Here is a 20,006-nt window from a genome sequence, read left to right as displayed (position 1 = left end):
ATAGCCAAAAACGCGTCCAGGCTTCTTGTCTAGCGGGGTACTTCCAGTCTTTCAAATCGGACTGGTTTTTTTTTCTCTCTTTACGTGGTGTGGGCGCTGCTTAGGGCTTTTTATTATTATTATTTTCGGATCCGCGGGCAGGCTGTAATGTGAAAGCAATGGATGGAGGAAGTTCAGTATCTGCAGGGGATGCCAGTGGCTCGAAACAGGCTGGCATCGTGGTGCACCGTAATTATTTGTGAAACTCCTTTAGAAGGAGGAGGAGGAGGTATTCAGGGGTTGTTGAAGGAAAACCATACCAGAATTTCAAAGATGTGGCCTGAGGTAACCAGCTAGCTGTAATTTATTTTCGAGAGCAAGAATAATGTGAATTGCGGTTTTCTTAAAAAAAAAAAAAAAAAAAAAAGTGCACAGGAAGGGGAAAATACTGTTCTTCTGTGTACAAAGATATCAAATGTTCGGGAAGTGCATTGGTTTGGGAGATGGTGGAAATGGCTTTGCCTTGGTTAGATAACAATGGGCCCAATCCTTCTACCCCCACACGATTTCAGATGACTTCACCCATGGGAGAAGTGCTGGTGAGATGGTGTGGCTGATTCCGAAGGGCTTTCCCTGTTACCTTCCTTTCTGGAAGCATGCTGTCCTGTATGCTCCAGTCTGCCCTGATACCGTGCAGAGAGACCAACAGATGCTCTGAGCCCCGACTCAATCATCCTTGCCAGTTCTTGGACAATCTGGATATTACTGACTGAGTCAACGGGACCATTTGCCGAGCACAGAGGTGTCTCTGCGTGAATAGGCAGCTGCAGAATAGGACTTTTTCATGATAGAAAACTACTGGAAAGGATTAATGAAGCCGCCTAGCAAATGGTTTTAGTGGTATCTTTACAGGGAGGTTTCAGGGGAATGTTACAGTAATAATGAGCAGCGTGACAGCTTGCTTCATGGTGTCTCTGCTGCTACTTTTCTGACTGCTGCTCTCTGATTTCTGTTTCTTCAATAAATGCAAAGCTCTAAGGCTGCTGGTAGGAGGGGTCTGACTGTGGACCTGAATTTATACAATAACTGCTGTCCTTTGCTGCTACGAAAATTTATTTGTAAACAGGCATTATTTGACAAGTGGTTCTCACAGCATGCCTCCTTTGCCAATTGCTACGGAACAGCTCCGCGACTGGGAACGGCTCACCCTGCAGTACGTGGAGCCCAATGCATGAGAAACCTCGCACGCTGCTGTCCACCTGCCTGGCAGCGTGCCGCTGACACTTGTCACCGGTTCGCGTTTGAGAGGTTCAGTTTGGCTGCTTCTGGGCTCTGATGAGATTCTCCCCTGGGGTTAGTTGTTCAGCTGGTTAGGAACTTTACTTTTGCTCGGATGGAGGTAGCCATCTTAGAATGGTGAATATTATTTTCAAAAGTTGGTGGTATTGCACTTTCTGTTTGTTGTTGTTTTTTCTTTTTGTTTTGTTATCATTTGTTCTACTCACTGTCGTTAAACAACTAGCCAATATCCTGTGCTGTGTAGGTATGTAACCTGTGTGTAGTTGCATAAAGGATGACAAATTCTCAGAATTATTTTTTTCTGTAACCATGAATCACATTTTTTGTTTGTCTGAATCTAATCCACAATGACTTCATGGGATAATATACGTGAAGTTAACAATGCACAGTATGTGTTGTTCTCTTTTACCCTCTAGTGGAGGAACACTTAGGGGAAAATGCTTTAAAAAATCTAGGTTAAGATTTGAGGGGAGGCAAGGGGAGAAGCAAATTCACTGTTTTAGTTCCTTAGCATGGAAATAGCTTTTTGCAAGGGCTGCTGAGTTTCAGGAGCTCCTGCCATTTTTATGGAGAGGTATTGAGGGCCCAGCCTATATCACAAACCTGGTCACCTTCATAGATATTTTCAATAATGTATTGAAGGATATACATTGGGAAAACTGAATGAATTTTTTCTCCAGATTTTTCTGTAATAGCTACATAAAACAGATTTTAATTACCTTTCTTCAGTTAATATGTTAAAAGCAAAACTTATAGTGAAAGATGAAGGCTCAGTGCTATTTCGTGCATTTCCAAGTGCTATTCAGCTATTATTTTTAATTCTTTAGCAGAGTTCATTGATTAGAAGCAGATATTTCCTTTTTTTTCTTTGACTGCTATTACAAGTTCAGAAATTCAACAGAAAGAAAATATTTCAAAGAGTACACTGAAAGTATAGCACAGTTTTGTGAAGTGCTGGTATTCCACAAGTGCATTATTATTTTAAAATGCATTCCCTATGATAATAAGGTGTGAGAGGCAACCCTGCAATATGCAGCTGGGCTTCCTGCACTGCCTTTAGTTTAAAAATGCATGTGTTTTAAATCTTTCTGTTGTAAGTACTAGGGTTTGGGAAGTGGCTTATGTAAATTATTTATGTGAAACACAATGAATGAAGGATTTGTTTAAAGACTCCCCCCTGCACCCTAAACCATATGATTTGTTACACATCGCCTGTGAATTTGGAGTGGCTTGCAGATTGTATTTGGTCGTCACTCAGATGACCTTAAAAAGTGTCATGTGGGCAAATTATTAAAATAATAGAGTATGTTATATCTGATTGCCTGTAACAAAGTAACTCCAAAACATATTTGCATAATTGTGATTAAATACAAAGTATATTTCATTTTAGGGCTTTTCAGCAGAAGTGCTGATGAGACAGTGCTTAATAATGAAGTATACTGTTAAGCAAATCAAAAGAAATGCCGTGGTAAAGAATGACATTGACTTACTTAGACAAAGGTGAGAAACACAAAATGGGTCTTCGTAATATGTTGTATTAAGACTAAAGGGATGTTCTTTTTGTTACGAACTCCTGCATTTGGTCCTTTCTCTCTTAATTCATCCAGGGCTTTTTGAAGCTCGCTTTATCTCAGTATATCATTTTTCATTTGAATGAATGAATAAATTAGTACAATTAAAGGGGTGGGTCTGGTGCTGGCAAAAATAAAGGAAGATTGTGATTTGCAAATTACTCCTGCCAGAGCTTGAAATGAGCCTACCTGTTTTCGGTGTGTTGACTTGCGTGTGTGTGTTGTTTTGTAGTGGCATATAATTTCTGTGTCATGGCACACTGGATAAATGTGTTATTTAGGTGTAACATCACAATGTTTATCTTTAATCAGTGAATGAAGTCTTTTTCGGGAAGTTTGGGTGGTTTTTTTTTTTTGTGTAGTAGAAGCAGGTGTGAAAATAGTCTCAATTTTCATATCAATGTATTTTAATTAGTCTAATGGTTTGGGTGAAAATACACATGATCAGAGCATTCTGCTTATTAGGTTGCTCTTAGTAGCTTGGCTTAGTGTGTCATGCATTCACACAGCTAGTGTATTCTGTGTAATTCTGTAGGTATTAGGTGCTGCTAGCATGCCTGTACCTTGTGTATGCAGAACAGGTAAGTCTGGAGACATATTCGTGCGCTCACAGTTCTTTAAGGAGGCTATAAGGAGTTATCAGTTCTTTATTTGGTGTGTTGGAATAGTTCCCTGTGTGCTTTCCATGACAGCAGAGCATAGCCTCAGTGCCATGTGTTTATTTTACTCACTGGAGTAATCCCATTAACTTTAAAATTTACTGCAGTGGAATTACTGGTATGAGGAAGGACAGCTCATGTCTAATGGTCTTTTTGGGATCTGTCTGGTGCGTGATGTATGGCTTTTCAAGAGGTTTAGAATGACTCAATCATGGCTTTAAAATGGAACTGCTATCCTTTTGACAGTAAAACAACATTTGAAACTCAGCACTTTTAAGTCTATGACTAAAAGCATTGCCGCCTAATGACACATGTTTAAAACAAGGGAAATAAACAATAGCAAAGATTGACTCCAAGATAGTGCCTATTCCCTTTTAAAGCTTATCTTAAAATTTGTGGTAAATACTAGAAAACAGGCAAAATGTCTTAAACAGTAACCGACTGCCTGCTTATAGTATGGTAAATGTTGGCACTGTAATTTGATACATAAAGCAGCTATTTGCGCATCAATATACAGATGAGTAAACTGACAGGTACCATGGGAGGAAGGGAAGAATTAGTAGGTTTGTGTGACAGTTTCTTCCCCCTCCACTGTTAACTCTCCTACCATTACCTCACTTTGTCTGCTGTTCTCTCTCTGTTAAATAAGAAAACAGAATCTTGCCCACAAAGAAGCATTTATTCTTTGCACTTAAAAATACATGGTGTTTTGCAATAGGCTTACAGGGGTAGGGTGGGGGGCATCATGGTGAGAGCAGGATTTCATAAAATCGAACAGAAATTGCAGAGTTGGGACAGTTTATTATGTGGTGCCTTGTGCTCTGATCTTGCTGGTTTTACGCTTTATTGTTCCAAGAATTCCCATGCTGCTTCTGCAGGAATCCCGGTTTCCAGCACATGCTGAACAAGCGCAGTACGTTTGACCCAGGAAAATCCAGCTGAGTTAGCTCAGCTGAGCAATGATGTTGCACGCTGTTTCCTTTAGGGTCTTGAGATGTGGGTCTGTTAGATCCCCCAATCTTTCTGACTTGGAGCTACATTTTTAGTGGCCCATTTCTGGAAGTGTATTCTGGAAGTGTATGTTCTGGGATAGAGGTGAGCTTTAAGCATTGCTCCGGGATATCAGGGAAATGAAACCCTGCCCCCAAATAAAAAGAAAATGGCAATTTTAAAAAATATCCTCACTTCCTCTTTAAGAAATAAATTGAAATCTGTATGTGGTATAAGGGCAAAATGAGGTGTAAAAACCCTAAACACACAACAATTGGTCACTTTGTAGAAGCACTGAATTTCATAGTTAAGTGCTTGCTTCTATGGAGGAAAGAGTATTCAGTGCAGCTCTTCAGCAGATACTCAACCTACTGTCTAATAAAAAGGTTAAAAAAAAAAAATCTTGTTCTTTTAGTAAAACATCTAAACACAAAATTGAAATCTGTCACAAGTGCACCTTTCTCAGTGACCGTAAGTGCTGGTGAGAGATAGGGCCTCATTTCAACCAGGACGGACTTGAACTAGGTACTTCTTTTCTTAACTCAGATAATGTTGCAGGAATACTGTGTTAATGATTGCATTGGAGTGAACAATTTTTTTATACCTTACTCTTCACTAAACTGATTTTCTTTGATCTCTGCTAGAAAAATTGCTGCGTATTTTAAAATCTACTAGAGAATCCCTTTCTCCTTCGAAAATGTATTTTGTTCTTAAGATGTACCTGTTGTTTTTTGGTGGGTTTTTTTTAGCACAGGCAGAATGGGGAGATGGATGGTTCTTTGTGTTCACATCGTGCCTGTCCCCCAGTCTGCTCTGTGACTAGCTGGACATTGAGGTGACAGGTTTTGCTGAGGTGAAAGAATTTGCTGCCCCAGTTGCTTTCACAGCCAACTGTATTGGCAAACTTGAGCACTGGCCTTCAGTAGCTTAGGTGTCTCTAGGGATTTGTTACCCTTTCAGTTGCCTCTCTGACCTATTATATCTCTTACAGCCTCAGTTTTGGTATTTGCTATGGCTTTGGTCAGTGCATTATCTGAACCTCTCCGAAGGTTTAATGCGCTTATCCTCTTGGAAGTGGAAAGCAATTATCCCTGTCTACTGCAAGGAAGCTAGCAGTGAGGGGACAGTCAGCAGTGGATAAGCACTGCAATTCACAGCTCTTGGCTTCTGGGTGTGGTCGGTGATGGGTCGCTGTTTGCAGAGGTCTAGCACCATATTGCCTGCTGTGGACAAGGGTACTGGGACCTGCAAGCTGCCCTGGGCTGTGTGTATGAGCACAGCCTTCTCTCTTCTGCTTTGCAAAGGGGGCTGATGATGCTTTGGGCCAGAAAAATTACCATGGGACTATTCAGTGCTTGCTGTCTCACTGGGGATATTGGTGGTGGGAAAACACCCTCCTTTTCTCTCCCTCTTCCCTAGTATTTGAGTTGTGCAGTAGGTATGTTAGGAGGTAGAGCTGCTTAAGTGACCACTTGCCAGAAGGATGAGAGATGCCTCCTGGAGGAGCTGATATAGCATATGCTATGACAGCAGATCCAGGAGTACCTGCATAAGCTGATCTGGCATCTCTAAGGGCAGAAGGTGATTCCTGCCCTTTGTCTTCCCCCTGGCAAACTCCTGGACATCAGTTCAGGAAACTGTGTCTTGGGGGTGTGCATTGAGAGGAAACAGTACCCTGCAAGAATTGAGAACTTCTAGGTTTAGGTGGTTGTGTAGCAGGTGTTCAACCTGTAGGAGTGAGGATAGGACCCTGGAATTGGAGGCTTTCATGTTAGCTAAGTCATTGTGGTGTGCAGAGGGCAGTGCTGAAGTGTCTTGCCAAGGTAGTAACTACTGAGTTCTCTAACCCAGATCACTTCATGTTAGAAAGAGGTGAGAACAACCAGTCTGAACTTTGTAGTTCTCTAAGGGGATAGAGGAACATATGAGAAGAAATGCATTATTCAGTATCAGTAATGAATATTTCTTCATGTTTCTGAGTGGACTTTTGTGACTTTTTTAATTATTCTGCATGTCTCAAACCAGTAGAACTACTTGGGGAAATTATCTGCATACTTGCTTTGTAGGTTAATTTAAAAAAAAAAAAAACAAAACAGTAGTTTTGGTTTATCCGTTTTCACTTTAGTAATATTCACAAGCAATTTCTTACTAAAATGTGTTGACAATGTTCTGTTCCCACTAGCAACCTCCACCCTCTTTCCTCAACAGAAATAGAAGGGATAAACTGTCAAGCCCCTTGAAAAGCCAATAGATCATCTTAAACATTTTTTTTTTCTCCCAAATGCTTTCTAAGCATTATGTCAGTTCCTTTTTTTTTTCTACTTGAGTGAACTCAGTGGCAGCAGAGTAGTCATTATTGTCAACAGGAAGGCTTTATTGGTGGTGGACAGTGAGGTCTTGCGAGTCCACTGGTAGTGAAAGCTGACAGCCTTGACAGGTTTGGATATGTCTATGCCACATTTCTTCCCTTTTTTTCAGTTTAGTTATATGCATAACAGAGTTTGAACTCCATGTCTTTTAGGATACCTTTTAGGAACACAGACCATAGAGATCATATTGCTTTTAGTTGCTGATTTAGGGAAGAAGGTGAGATTTCATCTCAGCCCTGCTAGCAGGGCAGTTTTGATTGTATTGAGAAGCTGTTGGGATGTTATGGCTTGTCTTTGTGTGTGCTTAATAAAGTGCTTGCTTAAAGTAGGGTCTTGAGGAAACTGCCGCCTTCTTGAAGACACTGTTTGCCTCCTTCAGTGGTTTGTAGATGCCTTGACAGGTTGGAGATCCTGGTCTGCAAGACCTCACTGGTATTTAGTTTCTCCACATAGGCTAGTTGTCAGTGTTGCTGGTGCTGGTTGTACGTTGTCTTCAGCGGAAGCTTCTTTTACTTTCTTAGAGGCAGAGTGATGCTTGCCCAGCTGGATACCCCAAAAGATTAGTGCTGCAGCCAGCTCAGAAATCCACTGTTGTGCTGATACAGCATTTTTTTCTGTAGTGAATCTTATGAATGAGGCTGGAAGCACTTTACTGGCTTTCTTCACAGTGAATAAATCCTCTTCAATTAAATGACGATTTTGGTGGGAATGGGGAGTGTTTACCATTAAAGAAAAGCAAACCATGCTGGATTTTTTAAGTTTCTGGGCACTTTGGTGTCAAGCTAACCTAACCACTTCTGCTTTTAAGTTATGTATGGTGGGTAGAACAAATGACTGCCTCTTGTTTTGACTACAAATCTTTGTAAGGGAAAAGTCAGCAGTTTCCTATTTGTTTTAGTGGGTCTGGTTATCAAAGTGAGCTTTTCGTCCCACTCCCTGGTGCTACAGCTGGTTCTGTGCCTGCAGGAAAAGTGCAGCCAACCTGAGGAACTTTGTCAAAGGGCAGTATCATGCCCTTGTAAACGGTGTGTTCAAGCAAATTACAGATGTAATGCAGAAATTACTGGATAAAATTCTCTGGCCGATGTTATGATTGCCGTTGTCCCTCTGGCCTTAAAAACATATGAATCTGTGATGCAGATTCTAGCGTTTTGGCTCTTGCTGTAAAATAGAATAATGATAACTTGGAGCAGAATGAAGCCAACAGAATAAAATATAAATCTGCAGTTAATATTAGTTTGCAAGTTCATTAAGCAGTGTATACTTTCTTCCTCCAGTGGGCTATAAATAATAGATACTGCTACAACTTGCACTCTGCTGTAGTTTGTTTCCACTGATGGAAATGTTTCAGAGGTTCTTGCCAGTGTGTGTTTTGTCCCAACTCAGTGTATCTAATTAATTCAAAACATCTGCTCCCTGATGACTTTGATTTCTTTCAAGTGTTTTTTTTTTTTCATTTGTTTATGCTTTCTTTGGTTCTTTTTGACTGTCACTTGTTGGAGTGCCTTGGATATATACTTTTTGAAGAAATACTTGGCAGGGAAATACAACAGGGAAAACAGTTGGAAAATGAATGGCAACAATACTGCAATAAAACCAGTCAAGATTTATGAAGCAGGAAAACTTTGACTCATGATGATGACGAAGATTCCTCTGCAGTCAGCGTGTCTTTGTAGTGCTGTGAACACTGGGAGAACTGGAGAAAGGATGGGGAGGTATGCAGTGTAAGGAGAAAACAACCCTGTTAATGATGTGTTGGCAGCTATACCCCCTCATTTGGGTAGAGGAAAAGAAAAGAAGAGCAAAGACATGAATCTTGATGAAAAGTTGGTGATGCTATTCAGGAGACCTTCTGATGAAGTGCAGAGAGTTGCTGTCACATCATGTTGTGCACCTTGACCTCCATCCAGCAGAGGTTTCACCTCGTGGTTAATTGTCAGTATGTGAGTACTCCTGTGAGTATCCCACAGCTCTGAACATTGGGTCAGAGCTGGGGCTACCTTGATGTAGCTCCAGCCTTTTCATGGATGGCCATGTCCTGTGGAGTGCTGTGCAAAGGGGGCCAGGAGCTGCAGGAGCAGACTGAAGGAGGAGCGCTTGACTCACCCCTTCTTTCATATAGGACTCGGGCATATAGGAGATATAGGATTTGGGTTACCCAAAATGATGTTCAGATTCCTGTTCAATTTGAAACAAGTGTATTGAAGCAGAGTTTTCCCTCAGTTGTTTAAAACAAAACTTGTTTATTAAAGCATTATTCTTTAGAAATGTGATACTTTAGAAAGCATGTGATGTTTTCAAATATTTATGCAGACTTTAAGGAATGTTTCTTTGCTACTGTTCATTTTGTGATGAAACCTGTAGTTTAGGGTATTGATTTGGTCAAAGAGGATGTTCTTTTCTTCTTGCTTTAAGTGTATTTCAGTGAAATAATAATAAAAAAAAAAAGTATTCTTTTGGCTTTAGAGTTTCATGAGACAGACTCCATCAGCTTTTGCTATCCTGACCATTTTACTTATTCTAGAGTTGTTAGTCAGGATATACTTTGGTAGAGGATGCTCTGTGGTAAACCTTAGCTTGCAAATGGTGCTGCTGAAGAGCAAGATTACTCCAGTGTATAAGGATTTCTTGGAAATCAGCTCAAAGACCACGGTAACCCAGAAGAGTTCAGTCTTTTGTATGCCTGCAGAGACTTTGCCATGGTGTAAGATGTGAAGGTTTTTCTGAAAGATCTTTAGATACTGAAATAGCAGGAGGATGTGTGGCTTGTAGGATCAGAAATACTCAGTGTTGTAGCCTGTTGGTGGGGGATTTTTGTTTTTTATCTTGTTTTTTTTCCCATTTGAAAACGGAGTGAAGAAAAAAGATGCTCCAGCTGATTCTGCTCCAGTCCAGAGGCAGAGGAGCCATCTCTCTTCAGTGATATGATCAAAAAAATCCACCATGAATCAGTGGCTTCTACTTCAGGCATTGTACCATCATGACAGGCCTGTTGTGGTTTTGCCTGGGCAAGCTAATGCTGTCACATGGCACTGTTTTAGGTGGCTGTGTCAGATGGGGAGCTCTGCTGTGTGGGCAGCAATGTTGCTTTAGGTGAATGCTGAATGCCATCAGCTCTGGCATTTTATGTGCTTCCTTCCAGCCTCAGTCCCTGTGTAGCCATGGTGAAGCTGCTAAATGCTGGCTGTATGAACATGACAAAGACATTTAAATAAAAACCCAAATCCAGGCTCCCTGACAAAGATTCCTGAGTGAAAAGCCACTGTTAATTTACCAGCTAGAGTTCAGGGCAAAGGTTTAGATCACTTCAGGTTTTATTCTATCTTGATTGCTCACCTGCAGTAACCAACCTGTCTGAGAACAAGAGTGTATGCAAACTCCCCAGGCTATTATTCTGTATTAAAAAAAGAAAAAAAAGAAAAAAGAAGGGCTGTGGTATGACTTTAGACTTAATCATCATTTATCCTGCCCTGAAGGCATGGAAGTTAATGATGATATAGATCTGTGTGGTTTTGTGTTCCCCTTGACTGAGCATTAGAAATAATTAGGGCTTGTGGGATGGATGCGCTGATGGTGGAGATGAGCAAAAAATATTTTTGAGTGTATGTGCCTCTTCTAAGTTTGCTGGCAAAGATACAGGTGCTAAGTGTATGCTTATGGGGTCTGAGGTTTCTTGCTTGTTTGTTAATATATAGCTAGCTGCTGTTGAGGAGAAAGGAAGTGGGAATAAATGAGTTCTGTTATTTTGGAGGCTTTTAAGATCATGGGCTAAGCAGAGTTGCTAGCGATTTCTGAAGAGATTATCTTTTATTCAGCAGGGTAAGCTCTCATGTAGCCCAGGTGCTCCTGAGTACAGCTCTGGGTTATGCCTGCGGAGTAGGCAGTGTTGGGGCTAGTCCAGGAGTCCCAGGCTGTACAGGAGCTGGCACTAGACCTTTTGAAATATGGAATCCTTATGCACATAGTTGGAGGTGTTCCTGAATTACCTCCTGCAATGTCCTGGGTGTATGGATTTTTTGGTTATTAGACAGCCTCAACCAAATACATGCTAACAGTCATCACAGGTTGAATGGGGAGGAACTAGTTCTGCTGCCTTTAGAAGACCTGTGGTCTCTTTCTGAGTCTTGCTGTGGGTCAAATGAAACACAATTTCCGAGGGGTTTATTCAGGTGCAAAAAGACTTCACCTCTTCCCAAGCAGCCACGTGGTGAGTTTAAAAGCAACTGTTTGGAATGGTGGCAGTCCTTCCATAAAGTCTCTGCCGAAATGTTTTCGTCTATTCCAGGTGGCTTCTTTACCTGCTGCTTGCCCACTGTTTCTTCCTCAACCTGGCCAATCTGCAGTGCTTTGATGAAAGCCATTTCAGAAAAAATAATGTTCCAGCCAGGCTGGAAGGTGATGAGAAGAGAGATGGTGCTGAGCTTGTATGGGCTTGTGTAGTGGGACTGTGCTAGTGACCTCTCTGGCAGTGCAGGAAGGGAAGGCTGCCTGAGGGAGCATTCCCAAGGTGTTGATAGGAGCATCTTAACGGGGAACTCTTGCAGCTGGGCTGTTGAAGGAGCTCCCCCTTGGAGAGGGGATTCTGGGCCCTGGCCTGGCTCAAGGCAGCATCGGGGTGGGGTCATGACATTGGAAATTATACAAGTACAGGTCAGATGCATTGGAAATGACTGGGTAGGATGCTGGTGGGGGAGATGCAGACACCTTGTATCCAGATGCAGAAAATGATAATATGTGTTTATACTAGAATTTTGGGACTCCTTAAAGCAAAAAATTTCTGTCCTTGCAGGCAATTTAGCATACTAGCTAAATATGTTCATCAGAGCAGATCAATGCAGTGCAGTGTTTTAGATGATACACTGTGAAAGCAGTCCTGGGCTAATGCTCACGTGGCATTCAGTGTCTGCTGTGCCTTAGCAGCCTCCCAGAGTTGTCTGAGATGAGGTGGGCCTCTCTGATATCCAGAGAAGCCCAGGTACAGTGACAGCTTAAAGTCACTTGTCACTCTTGTCTTCCTGGCACGAGAGTTTTAGGTTACTGTGTGGTGCCTGTCCAAAGGTGTATTCTGTCCTATGTATTTTGTCCTACGCAGAATGCTTCTAAAATAAGAGAGGAAGTGAGTCTTTTCTAACTGGGGATTTAGTATTCAACTCTGCTAGCTGACTCACTGGTTGGAAAATTCCCACTGACTTGACTTAGCGTGGAATGGGTTGTATTATCTTTTCATATGCAGAAAATTATTTTGAAATTGAAGTTAATAACAGCAATTTAAAAATTGTCGTTGATAGAAAGATAATACAATATTTAGTTGTATCATGTTCTTTTTATGATCTGATATTCGAATAAAGTGCTTTTTCTGCTTTTTCCCTTAATTAGCATGTCATGAAGAAGCTTGTGACATCAAACACAGCATCTAATTACATTCATTAGTAGCATCTCCAGGACAAATTTTAATTAAGTTGTACAATGTAGATCAATACTTGTTTTGCATCCATTGCAACCTAACAACATGAATATACTGTTCTGCACAGTTTAATTACAGTGATTGTAACAGAAGGAATTTGAGTAAACCTACCATTTTTGCCACTGCACTCCTCTCTCTTGCATTTTAAAATAGTATACATTTATAATACGGGAATGTTATTTATGTGTGTCTTATCTTGAAGAATATTTTAAGGTCACTCTTAGTATCCCATTGAAAAGAAAATGAAGTGTAGTTCAGGAGCACTTGGATACTAGTGCTTGACTTCAGCTGGAGCAGGAGAAATTAATGAACGTTTTACCTGAAGACTTCGGGAAGGGAAAGAGTGGTCATCACTGGGTGACATATCTAGTGGTAGATGTTAGCAATACTTTTATTTTGCATAGACTGTTGAGTGGAAAGCCACCTGATTGTATGTTTACTTACTGTGAATGTAGTTCAGTGTAGTCTCTGAGTATTGCTTCCACCACACGTACTGTAGTTTGGTAGCACTGACAGCTTGCAAACTGTTCTCTTTTTTGGCAGGAGAAAGCGATCTAGGAATGAAAACACCGAGCTACCAAATGTATTTTGTTCAACATGAGGAAAATATAGTTGACCAGTCAGAACATATATCCCCTGTGACAGTGTCCTGCATTAATACTTGCATATACTGTGAAAATATCTGGATAGACAAATCTTTTTTAACATAAGTGTTTTTCAGAGCTGAGAACTGATTTTTTTTTTTCCACATCAGTGTTGTATTTCTGTGTTTTGGCCTGATTTTGTGTACAGAAACTACAGTAGTCAGCCTTCAGTGCAGTACAATGATAAAGACCAAACTGATTTAGAGAACAATATTTTTTTCAAAATAAATCAGTTGTTTAATCTTAATTTGCTTTTAAATATTCCTTAAGATTTTAAAGGAGCATGCTTTGTAGTATAGTGTACTTCTGGGTTTTCTTACTATGACTCTATAAGTGGTATAATCCTGAGGGTTATGATAGTTGCATACTTCATATTTGTGCATGCAGCCTGTTTGTCTTCTCCAGCGATCTTTAAATACTTAGACAGCTGCATTTCTAAAAGAGTGAACACAAAGCCTCCTCCACCCATTTCAAGCTTGTTCTTGGTCTAGGTAATCACAGGCTAGAAAGTCTTGAAAGTCCAATCACCAAAACTTCCAGTGGGACTTTTAAGGAGCATATAGGGTGAAGGTCAGGAGCTGAAGACCCAGGGAAATCACACCCTTTTCAGGAAGGACTTGGGTACAAAAAGTGAAATATTAGGCAGACAAATATACTCATAGAAGAGAGTGTTGTAAATCAATGAGGAGGAAGTGTGCTTTTAAGGTAGAAGAAATTTGTTTTGGATGACAGTTGATAATTCCAAGACAAGCTTTTAACTTGTAGATTTTAAGCCCTGGGTACAGGAGGTGGAAGCTCAGCATTATAGGCTGCTACAGTTTTTCTTAGCTGAGTTAAGCACGTGTAGAATTAGTTACTGCACACTTCTTACTCAGTATCTCAGGTAATATGAGGGGGAAAATGTTTGGAATAGGTTTTTCTTGCTGTTTAGTGCAAATTTTGGATTGCTTATGTGACTCAACAAAGCTACTGTAAATTTTTGTGTGTGGGAGAAAAAAGATCCCTTGGATATCTTATAGTGAAGATGTCAAAGACTGGAGGGAAAAATGTGGAAGAGGGAGAAAAGAACAGATTCTTGATAAGATTAATACTATAATATTTGAATATAAAATAATTTTAAAAATACTTCATGATAATCAGGAAACGCTGCATATTGTTTCTGGTTTTGTTTTTGTCCTAAAGGCCTGATTATGGTAAAAATACACGCCACATTAGAAGAAATGTATGTATAAACATGCTCAGATGTTTGTGCGCATATATTTATGCCTATACACTGTATGTATAATGTATGCACATAAACACATTTTGTGTATTATGTATTTATTCCCTCCAGGAGATCAGATCCTACAAATTTAAAGGATCTGGTTTTTACAGAAGTTCAGTGCATCTAAAACTTGCTTTCAGTGTCAGATCTCAAAGGAATAAACTAATGCATACATAGAATTGTTTTCGGTGTATGACCTCATCGTTAGAGGAGTTATTGCACTGTTATTCTCCTTTACAAAAATCCAGTTTCCTTGGTTAATTATAAACAATTTGTTAGCCACAGTCACCCATACATTGAAATATCTACCGAAGTTTGTAATCCTTCCATCTTCCTTAACAGTTTTTTTTTCTCTTATTTTCAGTGAATTTACTGGACTCACGTACAGTAATGGGGGATCTAGGATGGATAGCCTACCCAAAAAATGGGGTAAGTCTGTGTTGTTGTTTGCTTTCTCTCTCACAAATTATACTAATAGTTTCCATTCGGAAAGTAGACCACTGGGTTTAGAAACTCCCTGGAGTGATCTGTCGGCAATGGAGGGAAAAAAATAAATAAAACAACAAGCTGTGACTGGAAAAATGGAGCTGTGTGGCTAGGGGATTGATTTATTTATGTAGCGGAGCCAGCCACAAGTATTAAAAAAATGATCATGAGTCAACAACCTCACTCCTCCCCTCCCCAAGAAAATCCATGAGGTTATTTAAATTTCTTTTTAATTATAAATTCTTGCTTCTTCTTCTGAGCCTTTGGGGTAAATGTGGAACACAATTTTCTGGAAGTTTCCATCTGAAACACAGGGTCTGGAACACTGCTCTGTTAAATGAACGGGGCTGTTCACAAATACATCTCAGACTCATGAGAAAGCTCTGGGAGCTGATAACACTGGAACAGGAGTTGAGTTTCAAGCACCTTGAAGAACCTCTGTCCCTTGCCATTACCTATACTAAGAAGTGTTCAGCCTCAAGAAGAGATGGCTGAGGGGGGACCTCATCCATGTCTATAAGTATCTGAACGGAGGGTGATGGACATGAGGATGGAGCCAGGCTCTTCTAGGTGATGCCAAGTGATAGAACAAGAGGCAATGGGCAGAAACTGATGCACAGAAAGTTCCATCTGGATATGAGGAAGAACTTCTTTACTGTGTGAATGACCATGCACTGGAACAGATTGCCCAGAGAAGTTGTGGAGTCACCTTCCATGGAGATATTCAAGAACTATCTGGATGCAATTCTGTGCCATGTGCTCTAGGATGACCTTGCTTGAGCAGGGATGTTGGACCAGGTGATCCACTGTGGTCCCTTTCAACCTTACTCATTCTGTGATTTTATAACTGAGAGAAACCCAGCCTGATAATTTGATACCTTAAATACGTGTTGGAGTTTAGATGCATAAATATCTGCAGTGTGTCTGCTTGACCTGACTGCATCATGTGAGTAGTCTTTGCTGTGAGTTTTGCTCTGGTTTGGGGCATCCTTGATGCTGTACTGTAACACAGCTTTGGTAGTCTTGAAAGGTTGACTTCTGCACCATACTGGGTAGTCCTGCCAGTTCCTGAAAGCCATGAGCACTGTGTGAGGTGAGAAAGCATCCTAAGTCAGAAATGCTGCACAACTGAGCCCTCCAAAAGAACAACTCTAAGGAATGTGTTATTCCAGTGTTTTAGTCACCAGCTGAAACAGGCTACAGAATTGTCTTGGACTCCAAGTAGATTGTCATAAAAACGCTGGGAGTGTTTATGTAAAATTCAGCCAAATCTGCATATATTGTTTTTCCTGATATTCTGTGTGAATTAAAGATTGTAGAAGTGGCAACCTCACTCAGACAAGATGCATGTTTACAGATGCAGATTACAGCAGGAATGTGAAAGCTACACGGGGAGCTGATTTTATTTTCAAATCAATTCAAGATCTAATCCTGTTGCAGTTAGTCTATAGCTTTTTGTCTATTAATTTAAAGCTGAGAACAAAGTTTGCTGCCCTTGCTTGTGTGGGCATCAGAATAACCCGTGGCAGATATGCTGGCAGAGAGTAGTATTTTAGTGCCATGGCACACCGTAAAGATCCCAGTGTCCACTTCTTAATGTATGATGTTTTTTTCCTTTTTGAACATCTCTTGGTATTTTTCCTGTGGTATAAAGAACAGTAGCTGTATATCCCAATGCCCTTACAGGAATATCAGTAGACAAATAGCTAAACCTGAGGTGTTCAGAATACTTCTGAGTATGTGTAGATGAGTACATGAAAACCTAACTATCCTATGCATAAGCCTCAGTTGCATCTTTTCATTATTTATGGGAACCTTTCCGTATTTACAAGCTCAGTTTCCAACGACCACCTGGAAGTACGCTCATGAATGCCAAATTCAAAGTTACTGACTCAATAGGGAGAATTTTTTTTCCTTGATTAATTTCTGCTTTTTATTTAAAAGTGAATTAGGCAGTTGGTTTTCAAATTTCTAGAAATCCCTTCTTAATCTTCTTTGTTTTCATGGGATGTCATGAAAATTTATTAGGTTAGTCCACTTGTCTCTTTTTTTCTGTAATATATTTGCAGTATTTTACAAGCACTAAAAAAAGACTTCCCAGACTTGCTCCTCTGACTGCTATATCTGCTCTGCAATCAGCTGTGCTGCAGTTATACACTCTTGGCTGAATTTTTTTTTTAAAAATCTACCTAATATAAATATTTTAATTAACTCTCGCTTCAGGATTCGAATTTGGACAAGGAGGGAGCTTTAACTGAGATCAGAGATAGGCATTTTCCTGTTTTTTAAGGCATTCTCATATAAATTTGTTATCTGAGGATGTCCTCCTAGGGAAAATTTTCCAGGTCCGTGCATCTGCCCTCACAGTTCCCCATCAAGGAAAGGAGCAGAATTGTCATGATGTGTCATGCTTTGCCACACCACAAAGTGTAGATACAAACCATGTGCTGAAGTAAGCTTTTTGATGCATTGTGTTTTATTATTGCTAAGAGCAGTGTCCTATAGAGACTAATCAATTTCCAAGTATTTGGTAGCAATTTCAGTGGTAGTATAGGTCCAACTGAAGATACATTGGTATATGAAAGTACTTTTGAAGCAGCCTTTGTGTCTTCCAGTATTGCTGCTTCTCCACTTGATTTTTATTAAGAATCTTAATGGAACTTAGTATTTTTTCTAGAACCACATCTGGTAGAAGTAGGAGATGATACCAGGAACACAGCTGCTGTTAAAGAAGGCAAGTGTTTAGTCTTTGTCATTGTATGGGAGTGCTTGGGAGAAGTTATCTGTGTGTCACAAAGGCTCAAGCTGGCAGGTTTTCAAAAAAAAAGATTTCCATATTTCAAACAAGCAAACAAAACTCTACAGAAAACCCCAACAAAACATTTTGGATAAGAGATCTAGGCAAGCCAAATGAACCTTGATTTTGGCAGATCTTTTGTAGGTGTCATAGTCAACATTTTTTGTAGCTGTGTGCCATGTTAATTTTTGTATATCAAAGCTTTAAGACACTGCATGCTCCAGGGAGGTCCAGTTACCCTTGCTTTGCCTGTTGTTCACCTCACTTTTGCTGAACCTAAGGGGAAAATGTGAAATAACTTGGGAAATGAAAGCAGCGTTCCATAGGAAGGAGATTGACCCTCCAGTTTGGAAACAGACTGGGCTTGGAGGTAGACCTGCTTCCTGCCTATCATCTCAAATGAAGCACTGCAGCTGTTTAAGTCCCATAAGATCAGAGTTTGATCCCCTGCTAAGCAGTGTGCACCAGCATTACTCTTGTGAGTAATGGATTTTATGGGAAGGGAGAGCAGCATTTGAGTCAAGGGTGTCCTGTAAAAAGCTTCGTCTGTCTGGGTAATTTCTTGGTACAGGTTTGGGTGGTGGGCATCATCCTTGCAGCCTGGCTGGCCTTTGTTTCTCCCATGCACGTAGAAGGTAAGAAAAATCCCTCTCTTCCTTTGTATGAAGTACTGAGGGATGAATAGAAATGAGATGACTTAAATATGCTATGGGCAAGCAAGATATGGAAACGATGTCTCCTTGTGCGAAAAACCAGCTGTTGAGCAGAAGAAAGTGCTTTCTTATTTTTGCTGCTTTGCTCTGAAGGATAAATTGCTGTAATGTGGCTTCCTGGCTTCCCTGCATAGGTTCAGCAGCTTGCAGCAGTTTTGTAGTTCGCTCTTAAACCTGCAGTTATATCTGTTAAAGCATGAGCAAAGTCCCTGTGGGGTTCTTATGGCCATGGAGCTCAGAAAAGGGACTCTCTCCCTGCCAATAGAGCGTGGTCAGCATGGAAAATGCTGCCCCTTTCGCACTCAAGTCAGGAATTGATCCTGTTATTACATGCCAAAGGGACAATTTGGACTTTGCTTTGCAGCTCATGGAAGGTTATTTTAACTTGAAGGAGGTTATTGTAATTACCAGAGGCTATATCAGAAAAGTCTGGTCCCTCTTGTGTAGTAGGAAGCCCTCCAAGCACATCAGCAAAACCAGTCAGGTTTTCTGTTAAAGGCTATGCTTGTACAACAGGTCTGCAAAGCTGTTTGCCTCTGGACTGATTCCTGGGGCACTGTTTAGGATTACCCAAACTGGACACATCAGAGGTTTATGTGTGCATTATATATGGCTCTGACACCAGCTAGCTCTGACCTGCAGAAACTGTCTGCTAAAAATACACTTTTATCATATGGAAGCTCACAGAAGTAGAAACAAGGGTAAGTTCTGCATGAAAAATAGTTGGATGAGGTGGAGCAGTGTTTATAGGCCTCCTGATTTGGCAGGAGACTCTGTGATGCATTTGAACTCTCTGCAAAGCCATAGCAGGGACAGAAGCTACAGACCCCCTGTAAACCTATGCTGTTCAGCTTTGCTGGGTCTGGCCAAGTGAAAACCAAGTCACTTTTAACAATATTCAAGTGATTCAAATAGAATCTTCCTTTAACTGGCTTGATTTATTCAGCAGTATGTCTGGGCTTTGTTTCAGTGGCTAGAATAGTGCTGATTTACTTATTTCAGACCCTCCCACCTTTGAGTGTTTATTTTAAAACTTATTTCTTTGCAGCTTAGAAGTACTCTTTATTTGTCAGAATTGGAGTGCCACACACCTGCTTTGCTCTTGTGTAATGAGTTCTCTTCACTCTCCTCCACCTCCCATTTATTTCTCTGTCCTTCCTGTAGCACAGAACAGGAAAGTCTCACTGGTCCTTGGGGTATTGGCTTTGTGATGTGGCTCATTGCACAGCTCCATGTGATGGCTTTTTTTTTTTTTTTTTAAAGCTCAGACTGGAAAATAAACATGTGCTGAAGAACCTAGCCCTGCAGAGTAGTTCATTTTATACAATGAAGAATTATGAGAGAGCTAGATGATTTTTTTGCATGTGAACAGCAAGAGGGAAGGCCATTGCCCCTCCTTTGGGTGGTTGACAAGGCTAAATACTGAAAGATGGAGGGGAAATTCAGCCAGACTGATTCTACAACTTGCTCTCATTTATGTAGGGTGTTGGTGGGTTTGATTTTTTTCCTTTATTTGTTTTGGATTGGTTTTTTTCCAAGCAATATTTCTGTGGTTTTTTTTTGGTTTGGGGTTTGTTTTTTTTTTTTGTTTTTTTTTTTTTGAGGACAGGTACCCTAGGGTGCCTCTTTGAAGTTAAAAATAACAGCAGTTTAGATTACTCAGCATGATTTCTGAATAGATTCATGTTGCTCTCTGTCAATCCTAGTTCAGATAGAGATTTTACACAGAAATCCTGGATTGGAGGCGGTGTTTGCCTCGGGGATAGAAATA

At 40.5% G+C, this 20,006-nt stretch overlaps 1 protein-coding gene across 1 annotated transcript in view; it reads left to right on the top strand.

Moving 5' to 3' along the window:
• LOC114070316 (atherin-like) overlaps positions 1-15,155 on the top strand; it is a 16,518-nt gene extending 1,363 nt beyond the window's left edge. The window contains exons 2-3 of the mRNA XM_027907656.1: positions 14,604-14,668; positions 15,040-15,155. Of these exons, the coding sequence (XP_027763457.1) occupies positions 14,604-14,668; positions 15,040-15,062 (88 nt within the window). The 3' untranslated portion in view covers positions 15,063-15,155. The remainder of the gene's footprint in view (positions 1-14,603; positions 14,669-15,039) is intronic.
• Positions 15,156-20,006: the final 4,851 nt, after the last annotated feature.

Source organism: Empidonax traillii, unplaced genomic scaffold (assembly GCF_003031625.1).
Source record: "Empidonax traillii isolate 1590-97213 ecotype Southwest subspecies unplaced genomic scaffold, ASM303162v1 scaffold1516:size99892, whole genome shotgun sequence".
NCBI lineage: Eukaryota > Metazoa > Chordata > Aves > Passeriformes > Tyrannidae > Empidonax > Empidonax traillii.
Note: the sequence above shows the minus strand (reverse complement) of the source record. Positions and strands in the feature narration are given on the sequence as shown.